The 12,479-nt window shown below is 43.1% G+C and overlaps 1 protein-coding gene across 1 annotated transcript in view; it reads right to left on the bottom strand.

Annotated features, from left to right (window-relative positions):
* stxbp1b (syntaxin binding protein 1b) overlaps positions 1 to 12,269 on the bottom strand; it is a 42,053-nt gene extending 29,784 nt beyond the window's left edge. Inside the window, exons 1-4 of the mRNA XM_034208382.1 lie at positions 12,171 to 12,269; positions 2,726 to 2,775; positions 2,527 to 2,608; positions 248 to 324 (exon numbers count right to left, since the gene is read on the bottom strand). Coding sequence (XP_034064273.1) covers positions 248 to 324; positions 2,527 to 2,608; positions 2,726 to 2,775; positions 12,171 to 12,207 — 246 coding nt within the window. The 5' untranslated portion in view covers positions 12,208 to 12,269. The remainder of the gene's footprint in view (positions 1 to 247; positions 325 to 2,526; positions 2,609 to 2,725; positions 2,776 to 12,170) is intronic.
* Positions 12,270 to 12,479: the final 210 nt, after the last annotated feature.

Raw genomic sequence — 12,479 nt, 5'->3', positions numbered from 1 at the left:
CAGATATGTATTAGTTTTTCAAAAACCTTACATCTTGTCTGACTTTATCATTGCATGAGTTTTAAAAGAACAAAAATGTAAATCTTCATAAACCACACTAACCATAAGACCCACTGGAACTTCATTTTGAACTATTCTGTTGTCAGTTGCTTGACACAATAACAAAATACTGAAGGATGAACGAGATGCTGAAATCATTTGTACGGTTAACTCATGAAGAGCCAGGGTGAAGGGCTGTGACCGGTACCTCGTCTGAGGGGGTGATCAGGTAGATGGCCTCCATGCTGGGGAGAGGCTCACGCCGCTTGCCTATATCTTCTACAACTGGAGAGCAGGGGAAAACAATAATCAATATTCATCATCAGCGCTACGGAACTATGCCTTCAAACAAGGACTTAAAATAAACGACCCTGCAGGCAGGAACTTCTGTTCCTGCTCAAAGGAACAGAAGTGCTGTTGAATTACAGCAAACATTTACCAATTATTACAAGATCTTAAAATGTAACATCATCCATGTCATGTGAGTGATGGACAGCACCAAGAGCTTAGTGTACATGAACTCATCGCTGTGGCTGCATGGGACTCTTATTTCTGATAGACATTTTAATACGTGACATTATAACACATGCAAATCAGGACACATATTTATGTTGTCAACCTACAAGTCATTTTGGTTTGCAAAACATATATAATAACTAAGATTGTTGAGATAAACTTTTAGTGCGCGCATAATAAAAAGGGCATAGGCTTAATACTTGCACTCATTGTGGGAACACCTCACATATTACTAATCAGAATTGTGACATTGTGATAGTCATTTCATCCAAAACATTATAACCATTAAACCTTACCATTATTGGTGGGTGTGTTTCTGCACACTCAGACAGGTTGTGTGTTGTCTTTGAGCTAAGCAATGCTAACAACATCCTGACGAGCTAGCTCTGTAGTTTCCTAAATGCACATGAGATGAGATATCAATCTCACCCTCTGCGATTAAAGCAGGCGATTCCTTTATATCAACGCTTAAAGGTCCCATGTCATGCTTTTCCGGTTATTACCCGTCCCCTTGTGTGTTATGGAGGTTTCTATGCATGTAAACGGTGTGCAGAGTCAAAACCCTCAAAGTACACCCTGTAGGGAGTAAAACTCTAACACAGAAAATACCTCCCCAAAACGCCTCGTTGGAGATTTCTCATTTTCTTCCTGGACATTGTGACGTCTGAACACCCAGTAGCCACGCCCAGAGCTATGACCAGGCTGATTGGTCCAAATTGACCAATCCACGAACTTCCTCACTCACACACTCAGTGCATGCAGCTCTGCTGATCTCTCCTCCCTGGCTGCAGGCTGATAACAGACAGTTGGGATCGCGGTGAAATTCTCTCTGCAGACCCATTCTCTCTGCAGACCCATTCTCTCTGCAGACCCATTCTCTCTGCAGACCCATTCTCTCTCCAGACCCATTCTCTCTGCAGACCCATTCTCTCTCCAGACCCGTTCTCTCTGCAGACCCATTCTCTCTCCAGACCCGTTCTCTCTGCAGACCCATTCTCTCTGCAGACCCATTCTCTCTCCAGACCCATTCTCTCTCCAGACCCGTTCTCTCTGCAGACCCATTCTCTCTCCAGACCCGTTCTCTCTGCAGACCCATTCTCTCTGCAGACCCATTCTCTCTCCAGACCCATTCTCTCTGCAGACCCATTCTCTCTCCAGACCCATTCTCTCTGCAGACCCATTCTCTCTCCAGACCCATTCTCTCTGCAGACCCATTCTCTCTACAGACCCATTCTCTCTGCAGACCCATTCTCTCTACAGACCCATTCTCTCTGCAGACCCATTCTCTCTGCAGACCCATTCTCTCTGCAGGACCCATTCTCTCTGCAGAACCCATTCTCTCTGCAGACCCATTCTCTCTGCAGACCCATTCTCACAGCGTTTATCAACCTTTTTCTTACTCAATATCAAGCCACACTTATTGTTTTTACTTAGGCTGTGACTTTGTGTGTGCTCAGGATGAGTTTGGCTGTGTATCGCTAAACAAGGAAACAACACCTCCACGGAGCTCAGCACGATTCACAACGTCCCGACCAATCAGAGCACACTGTGCTCACAGGGAGGGTGGGGGCTGGAGCTATTGGAGCTACAACGAGCCGTTAAAGGCAGAGAGTGAAATTCAGTGAATACACGTAGTTTACAGAGATGCTGTTTGAGAAACCAATGTGAGTTTGGAAAATTGCACAATATAAATCTATTCTAGTAGACCTCAACAATGGAATTATGATCAGTGGAAATGGCCATGACATGGGACCTTTAATAAAACACATGAAAGGTGTTTGGAAAGCCAATGTGAGCAATTCAACACAGTTCCTCCATCCATAAATACTTAAATTACACAATCTAGAAATGAATCATCCACCTTATAGTGGGTTTAAACAGACCCTTCCAGCTGAACTGAATTCATATATCCCGCATAAAGTTATTTCAAAGCCGCAGCTGTAGTGAGGTGAGGGACCAGCTGGAACTTACTTGTGATTCCCTCGGACATGATGTCTGTCATCTTACAGCACGAGGAAATCATCCTCATACTCAGTCTGTCCACCACCAGCACCTGCAGCACGGTGACACAGCAGGGGGCTTAATCATCATTCTCTTTTACATCTTATTATCCAGTGTCAAGATCATAGGGGAATGACGCCATATGTAATCACTGTAACAGGAGCGTTACCTTCCATTTTCCTTTTTCTCGTGCCTTTTTGATGACATCATTCATTATCTCTGTAAAGAAGGAAAAGGTCATTATAGTCAAGACATCAACAAAAAAACCTGGACTGCACATAACACAACCATTCAACTCTCAGTTTAATTGGACCCGGGATTGAGTAAGCATTCTAATTGGATATCAGTCTTGTGGTGAGCTGGCTTTGATAAAGCGAAGTATAACTATGGAGACTGACTTGAATTCACTCTTAAGAATCTTCAGTAGTTATGTCCAGGAGAAATGTCAACATGTTGATTTATTTTTGGTTCTATCAGATTTCCTGCTGCAGATATGACATGTGTCAACCTGCCTCGTTCTGCCCAGATCTGATGGCTGCAGGACTAGGAATAACACTCTGCTCCCCTCACTAGCCTGCAGAGAGACTTGGAACTCAGTGAAGTTGGTCTCTGCCTGATCTCAGAACTGTTATGAGGGCAAACCGATCAGTTGGTATGTCACTGTGCTCATGTATATCAATTCTTCTTTGTTCTTTGGTTGTTGTTGTTGTCTGTATCTTCTTATGCTGCGGTCTCCCTTATAAAAGAGAAGCTTGCTGTCAAAGGTTACACTTTATGACGGCACACTGCAAAGGCAGCTGGTGTTTAGCTTAGTATTAACAGTAATACCACATTTTAAAAAGCACATCTCAGAAATATCTGTACAGTTTGCTGGTAAAGTAGCAATTAAGTGTTTCTCAGTTACAAGGTTAATCTTTTAATAACTCAGACACTGATGGTGCAGCGCCGTACTGTACTAGGCAGAATTTTCTCTTCAAAGGGAGTACATTATTGAAAAAGGTTTGAGAACCACTGGTCTATGTTACACATGTGTAATGGCAATTGTAACTGTTCCAATGTCCTATATCCTTTGCCATTACTTCACAGGAGGGTTTAGAGTGATCCTGACGCAGACACAAACAGAAGAAGTTCTATGATGTTTTATTGCTTTACATACCAAGGTTTAAGTACACTGTGTCAATAGTTGTGGTATGAGCATCTGCCGAGGCTGTCTGGGCTGTGGTAGAATCGGAATGCTCTTCCTCCTGTGTCCTCGTCCTCTCCTGTCACCTATGACCCCTTTTATACACCTGGTGCAGCTAAACCCCGCCACCAAGTGTTCCAAATAATATTGCACTATACATATCAATTAAATAAACTGAGACACCAACAACACCCATAAAATGGCTCCTACAACATGTATTATGATTTCCTCCACTGGTGCTCTAATAACTGTGTGTGGGGGAGAGCATCTGTCCTCTGTCAGACTGACATGAAGGGACGCGGCAATCACTGCTCTAATCTGCCAATCCTTACAATCCTCTTACTGCCTCCCACCCAGCTATTCCTGTTTCTGTGTCAGCGGACACACACACACACACACACACACACAGATTATTACACTGCACTCCTCCTCCAAAATATCCTCCCCCGTCAACATGTCCTGGTTCCACAGAGAGACACTCAGGTGGCCACACATTTGGATCACATGATGAAAGTGAGCTCACTGTGGGGCTGAGGACGGTACTTGTGAAAGACATAATGACAGATGGAGCAGAATGTATCTTACCCTTCTCATGGTTGAGAGTTTGGGCTATATTGCTTACATAACATGTTGTAGTAGTAAGAACAAGTAAGAATACATCTACACGTGTACCTAAAATACACATGTAGGTGTTTATTTCTCAGTTTTTCGTATAAATTCAATAAAGGTTAGTATTAGAAAAGGCGTCATTTGCACATCTAGATTACTTATACTTTTCACCTGGGGTGTCTCCCCTAAAGGACGAATGATTCGATTTACCAACAAATATTTCCATTGGGGTGCATCAGATGTTTGTGTTGGAGGGAGGCTGGAGACAAGGAGGGAGAGGCCAGGTGAAGCAGCTGGTAAACAGGATTAGGAGGAAGTGTGTGGGAAAGAATGGGACGCCACCTGACCTGAAGCTTTACGGCGGGACACACAACAACAGGCGGCTGCTGATGTGCAGAATGATCCCAATCCAGATGCAAAGTTTGATTTAGACATTTTGAAAATAACTAATTCATTTCAACAGATGTAATCATAGGGAGATTCAGAGGGGTGAAACAAGTTAGTATTCATAAACCTTATGTAATGTCTCTCAGAAAACAATCCCAAATGGATCTCAAGATGATGTGTGCCTCGGACGGTCCTAACTCACAGGTTGGGATGTCTGTCTTCCAATATTGGTGTGTCCATAAACTTTAAAGAGGACACATCACAAGAAACTCACTTGTGATTGTTCGATGACATCCTGGTACCTGGACTGCCTCTCAACCAACCAGAGCCAGAGACTTCTCTCTCATCCCTGGAAACCACACCGAGGCTCTGAGCAGGAAGACGCTTCAGAGTGCTCAGTGAGCTGAAGAGTGGTGATAGCTCATGGGGTTAGTCGCTGCAGTAACTCAAAAACACTTTGAGTATCAATAGTTTTTCCTTTCCTCTAAACTACCCAAAAGATAACCAGTAGGTTACTTACAAAAATACTTATGGCCTAAATAATTCTGTAAATGTCCTAATTGCTAGCCTGCTCCTTTGTTCCACTGTACGTTAGCAACTGGTTCGTTTTTTGATTGTATGTCTTGATTTATACAACACCATAATGGAAATTGAAATACATGGTAAATGTCAGGGAATGTCACAGACATTGCAGGCTGTATTATAAAGTAAAATACTCAGTAGCTCAGTGAGGGCTCAGTTTGGTAACTAGAGTGTCTGCAGATGCTCAATGGTTCGAAATCCCTGGAGACCAAAATAATATATATGTTGTGTGGACAGCAGATGGTTTGTAAACCAACAAACCTGGGCCTCAGCCCCTTTCTCTGCAACTGGCTGCTGGACTTCCTCACTGCCAAACCCCAATCTGTACGGGTCGGCAACAACACATCAGGCACCATCACACTGAGTACGGGGGCCCCCCAAGGATGTGTGCTCAGTCCCCTGCTCTTCACCCTGCTGACCCACAACTGCACACCCACCCACAGCTCCAACCACTTCATCAAGTTTGCGGATGACACAACCGTGGTGGGTCTCATCAGCAACAACGATGAGACCCACTACAGGAAGGAGGTGAACCAGTTGGCTAGGTGGTGCAAAGATAACAATCTCTTTCTCAATGTGGAGAAAACAGAAGGGATTGTTGTCAACTTCAGGAGAACCTACACCCAACACCCCCACCCACTGACCATCGGCGGTGCTGCTGTAGAGCAGGGCACCAAATTCCTGGGGGTGCACATCACCAAGTACCCCCCCCATCATGCTTTCCTTCTACCGAGGCGCCATCGAGAGCATCCTCAGCAGCTGCATCACGCTGTGGTTCGGAAGCTGCACAGCATCCAACCGCAAGACCCTGCAGCGCATAGTGAGGAAGAGAGGATCATCGGTGCCTCACTCCCATCACTCCTGGACCTCTACAACACCCGCCTCACAATGCACTCAGCATTGTGGGTGACCCCACCCATCCCTCCACCTGCCTCTTCACCCTCCTGCCTTCAGGGAGAAGGTTCCGCATCCTGAGGTCGAGCACCACCCGACTAAAAAAACTGTTTTTTCCACCAGGCTGTCAGGAGGCTGAACTCTCTCGCCTCCCTCCCTCTCTCCCTCCCTCCCTCCCTCCCCCTTGCCCCCACTGTACTTTAACACCCTGCACACACAGACACTCAAATCCAGCACCAGACACTTTTTACGCTGCTATGAACAGTCTTGCACTAATGTTACTGTGTGACTGTTATTTTTGTATATATTGATTGTTGTGCTTTTATTTAGGTCTTAATGTGTGCATATGTATACATGTGTCTTTGATTGTGTATATATAGGTTTATACATATTTGCATACATATTTTTATATATAGTTGTTTTTGTATTCAGGATTGTGGGAAACGGTGCTTCGATCTCTCTGTCTGTACACACAAACTGAAAGATTGACAATTAAGTTGACTTTGACTGGTACCTGGTGAAGTGACAGTTCACCTCCTGGTACTGCCTAGGGGTCCCTGACGGGCCCGGCGCCACGAGGGGGCAAAAGGGGGCATTGCCCCCTCAGTTGTCTTATTTGCCCCCTCACCTTCAGCATCATTCATCCATCAAAAAGTACAATAAATGTCACGATTAGAGATGTCCCGATCCGATCACGTGATCGGGGATCGGAGCCGATCACGTGATTTTCAAAAGATCGGAATCGGGAGATAAAAATCGGGGATCGGGAATATATATATTTTTTTTTTATAATTTTTTTTTTTTTAATTTAATGTTACAAAACTAAAATGACCATGTTCACGTCTTCAAGTCATCCTGAGGCCTTAGTTTTGGTTTAAAATGACACAACATCATGTATGTGGTGCTTCTTTTGGGCTTGTTTTCATAGACCTGGTTGCTTATTTCTCTCAAATCTGGCAACAGAGTGGGCGCAGTGTCCAATAGTAGCAGTAAGCTAACGAGAGGCTACGTTCAGCTGGTGACTCGGGAGTCGGGACAGAGAAAATGTCAGGAGTTTGGAAGTATTATAACATTGAAAGCGAAGGCAGTGTAACAGCCAGATGCAATGTTTGCAAGGCGGAGGTTCCGCTTGGTGGAAAGAACAGAGCTACGTTCAACACGACCAATCTAACACGCCACCTGAGAAACAAACACCAACAACACGACGAGTACACAGCGGCCACTCAGGGAACGGCACTGACACAACCAACACTTTCAGAGACTTTTAAAAGGAAAGAGAAACTGCCCCAGAACAGTGAAAAGGCCAAAAAAACAACAGCCAAGATAGCTGAATTCATCGCGTTGGATGACCAGCCGTTATCTGTTACCTTTTTTTTCTCATTGCATAAAGATCGCATCGGGAAAAATCGGTATCTGCAGATTGTCAAAATCAAATGATCGGAATCGGATCGGGAGCAAAAAAAGGTGATCGGGACATCCCTAGTCACGATTATTAAATAACTTTAAATAATTATTTTCCCCAACACACGTTACTATGTTTAGATCAGATGTGTGGGTCAAGCAACGTGTAAACAAGCCTCAACCCCAAGTGAGCTTGTAGTCTTAATGTTAGCGTGTGTGCTTAGCTGTAAACACAGTCGGATGGGTGACCAAAACGTCCCCGTTTTCCAGGCAAAGTCCCCGTTTTTGGTGGCCGGTACCCGGTTTGAAACTCCCGAAAATGTTCCCGTTTTTGAATGTGCGTTCAAAAACAGAGCAAGGTGAAATAAAATGTTACATGTCAGTAAAAACAGAGTAACAGTGTTGTGCCTTTTTGTAGCATAAGCGTATTACTTCTTCTACTACTTCTTTTTCTACCTCTACTTCTTCTTCTTCTTCTTCTTCTTCTTCTTCTACTACTTCTTCTTCTTCTTCTAATTCAATGTACCTGCCCGCAAGATATTGGATAAATCCATAGTATTACAACAAAAGTACTTTAAACAAGGTAAGTTACGAATGTATGTTCTCAATCGCCAAGTATGGGATTGAATATTACATTAGTTTAGATTAGATGTATTGTCCCCAGGGACAGCTCTGTTGTGGTAATCTGTAATATATACCGTATTGGTACAATGAGCGACATCTAGTGGCAGATTTTGGAACATTGATTTGATTTTTCTCATGGCAGTTTGACTCAAGAGACAAACCAGGGGACTTTACTTTTAATCTGTGTCTGTCCATTTGGTGTAGTGTTTTATCCAATATTACATGTGGTTTAGTTAGTCACTTTCTTATGAAATGCCAGGTTTTAGGCCTTGGTCTGAACATTCAATCCTGGAAATAAAAAATCAACCAGATACATTTTTCTAGATAGATAGTAAGTAAGTAACATCTGTATAGGAAGACGAGTTAAGGGATAGAGGAGAAAAGGTTATGGTATAATTACAGAGCCAATTTATAAATGGAGGAAATCAATGTTAGTCTGTTAACCAAAGTGCAGCCATCTGATAATGTACTATCTGTTATTAAAGATCAGAGGAACAGAACAGAATGAGAGGGGTCAATCGGGAATACAAATAAAGAAGCAAAGAGATTGTAGAGCAGTGAGAAGGAACAAAGCTTGGTGTGTCAATTCATTACATTGCCAGTATTTTTCGTTGTTGTGAGAGAAAAAAAATCTTCCCCTCTGATTTTTTAACAGCCCCCTCAGTAATTTCATCCTGGAGCCGGGCCTGGTCCCTGAGCAAGGCACCAGACCCCCAACTGCTCTATTGTGCGAAGCTATGGAAGCCCCTTCACCCTCACCTCTCCATCAATACATGTTTTTTTGCATGTGTGTATTTTTGGCCTAATTTGTATATCCTGTTTGCATGTGTGTGTTTGAGCTGTAACCAGTGATGGAAAGAAACAAAGTAAAATGCACTCAAGTAAGTGTACTTGAGTCAAAAAGTAATTATTTAAAAATGGCTAAATTAAAAATAATCAATACATCCATGCATAGCTAATTATGATATAATATACAGTACATTATTCTAATAATGGTAATTTGATACTTAGGTATATTATGTTACTTTTGTAGTCTTACTTAAGTAACATTGTGAATTCAGGACTTTTACCTGTAACAGAGTAACCTGTAACACTGTGGTATTATACATTTGACTTAAAGGTCCCCTATTATACTGTTTTTCATCAATATATTATAGGCCTCAGATATATACAAACATGTCTCTGAAGTGTTTGGCTCCAAACACCAAACAGATCATTGCAGCATTACCCATAATCCCCTCTGTTTCAGCCCTGTTTCCAAAGTGCTGATTCTCTGTCTGTTACTTTAGATGAAAATAAGGAGCCCCTCCCCACGCCCCTCTGAGAGACATTTGGTTACAAAGAGCTCAATGGTGCTCTAGGAGGAGATTCAGGTGATAAGGGGGGGGGGATACCTTGGTTGGTGATTGGCTAACGGCATAAACATCGTTATGACATCATAAAGTGGCCAAAATCTGATCAGCTCATTTTCAGACAGGTTTTTATAGAAATGGATCAAAAAGAGAGAAAATCTTTGTTCCTGAAACTTTCAGAGTCTCTTTCCACAGAGGGGACACATGTTGATGAAGAAGAGACATGAAGAAGAGGGGACACATGTTGATGTAGAAGAGACATGAAGAAGAGGGGACACATGTTGATGTAGAAGAGACATGAAGAAGAGGGAACACATGTTGATGTAGAAGAGACATGAAGAAGAGGGGACACATGTTGATGTAGAAGAGACATGAAGAAGAGGGGACACATGTTGATGTAGAAGAGACATGAAGAAGAGGGGACACATGTTGATGTAGAAGAGACATGAAGAAGAGGGGACACATGTTGATGTAGAAGAGACATGAAGAAGAGGGGACACATGTTGATGTAGAAGAGACATGGAGAAGAGGGGACACATGTTGATGTAGAAGAGACATGAAGAAGAGGGGACACATGTTGATGTAGAAGAGACATGAAGAAGAGGGGACACATGTTGATGTAGAAGAGACATGAAGAAGAGGGGACACATGTTGATGTAGAAGAGACATGAAGAAGAGGGGACACATGTTGATGTAGAAGAGACATGAAGAAGAGGGGGACACATGTTGATGAAGAAGATAACATGAAGATAGGGGACACATGTTGATGTAGAAGAGACATGAAGAAGAGGGGACACATGTTGATGTAGAAGAGACATGAAGAAGAGGGGACACATGTTGATGTAGAAGAGACATGAAGAAGAGGGGACACATGTTGATGAAGAAGAGACATGAAGAAGAGGGGACACATGTTGATGAGAAGAAGAGACCTGAAGAAGAGGGGACAACATGTTGATTAGAGAGACATGAAAGAAGGGGACACATGTTTGATGTAGAAGAGACATGAAGAAGAGGGGACACAGTTGATGTAGAAGAGGACATGAGAAGAGGGGACACATGTTGATGAAGAAGAGACATGAAGAAGAGGGGACACATGTTGATGTAGAAGAGACATGAAGAAGAGGGGACACATGTTGATGAAGAAGAGACATGAAGAAGAGGGGACACATGTTGATGAAGAAGAGACATGAAGAAGAGGGGACACAGGTTGATGAAGAAGAGACATGAAGAAGAGGGGACACATGTTGATGTAGAAGAGACATGAAGAAGAGGGGACACATGTTGATGTAGAAGAGACATGAAGAAGAGGGGGACACATGTTGATGTAGAAGAGACATGAAGAAGAGGGGAACACATGTTGATGTAGAAGAGACATGAAGAAGAGGGACACATGTTGATGTAGAAGAGACATGAAGAAGAGGGGACACATGTTGATGTAGAAGAGACATGAAGAAGAGGGGACACATGTTGATGTAGAAGAGACATGAAGAAGAGGGGAACACATGTTGATGTAGAAGAGACATGAAGAAGAGGGGACACATGTTGATGTAGAAGAGACATGAAGAAGAGGGGACACATGTTGATGTAGAAGAGACATGAAGAAGAGGGGACACATGTTGATGTAGAAGAGACATGAAGAAGAGGGGACACATGTTGATGTAGAAGAGACATGAAGAAGATTGACATGTTGATGTAGAAGAGACATGAAGAAAGAGGGGACACATGTTGATGTGGAAGAGACATGAAGAAGAGGGGACACATGTTGATGTAGAAGAGACTTGAAGAAGAGGGGACACATGTTGAGTAGTAAGAGACATGAAGAAGAGGGGACACATGTTGATGTAGAGACATGAAAAGGGTGGATTTTGCATAATAGGTCCCCTTTAAGAACAACATCTGAACACTTCTTCCACCTCTGGCTGAAACTGTGTAAAACAGAGAGAAACCTGGAGTAAGCCTTCTTTAAATACTCATGTAATTTAAAGCCATTTCATCCAAAAACATCTTTAGTCCCGAGACCAGACAGACCTGTCGCTCTGCGTCATCATAATGACTCCATGGTGTGTAATGTCTCCCCGCATAGTGATGGGGGGAGCAGCAGAAACCTCTCCTCTGCTCTGAATGATGTCACAGCCCTTAATCCGCAGCCAAAGATTAGTGAGGCCGGATTTACACCAAACCAGGACTGTGCTCTATAACCGTCTGTATACATCAATAATGGCTCACAAAGCCATGTAAACTTTACTCCAGTTTGCCAAAACACCACCGAAAATATTTGTGTGTCAATCCATTTGACTTACATTTGAGAGGCAAGCCGCATGGTCTGTGCGTCCATGCGCATGCACTACCCAACATAAAGTTGAACACATCTTCATTGACATTCATTACCAGCAACATAGAGAAAGAGACATAATGCAAGCCGCCTTATTCCTCAAGTCCTCATCTGTTGTGAAGGGACAACCCGTCATTCACTAGGCCTACTTTACATGCTTTCGAACTAATTAACAACAAATCAAGTATGGATTACATGTCAACATGTCAGTATGAAAGTACAAATATACTTAGAAATATAATAAACTCACTTTCTCCGACAATGGCTTTCAGACCAAGTGGTGCCATGATGCTGCGTGTTCTCCTCCTCACTGACTGACGGGCCACCTGCTGTCAGGCTTCGTGCGATGAGCACCGCACTTCCGGTCCGATCATTCCAAAATAAAAGCCCTGTGATATATTTACTTCCGTAAACATAAGTGTGCAGAAACTATGGCGGGGAAGTTCATTTAAGTAGCCTACATTTCAGAGCGGGTTTATCGTTACCTTGACTTTATGATCTTTCGGGTGTGTTGCCCATATTCATGTTATTAACGCTGATTAAACGTGACACGTTATCA

The sequence above is a fragment of the Gymnodraco acuticeps genome, unplaced genomic scaffold, assembly GCF_902827175.1.
Source record: "Gymnodraco acuticeps unplaced genomic scaffold, fGymAcu1.1, whole genome shotgun sequence".
Classification (NCBI taxonomy): Eukaryota; Metazoa; Chordata; class Actinopteri; order Perciformes; family Bathydraconidae; genus Gymnodraco; species Gymnodraco acuticeps.
The sequence above is the reverse complement of the archived record's forward strand: the minus strand, read 5'-3'. Positions and strand labels throughout refer to the sequence as shown.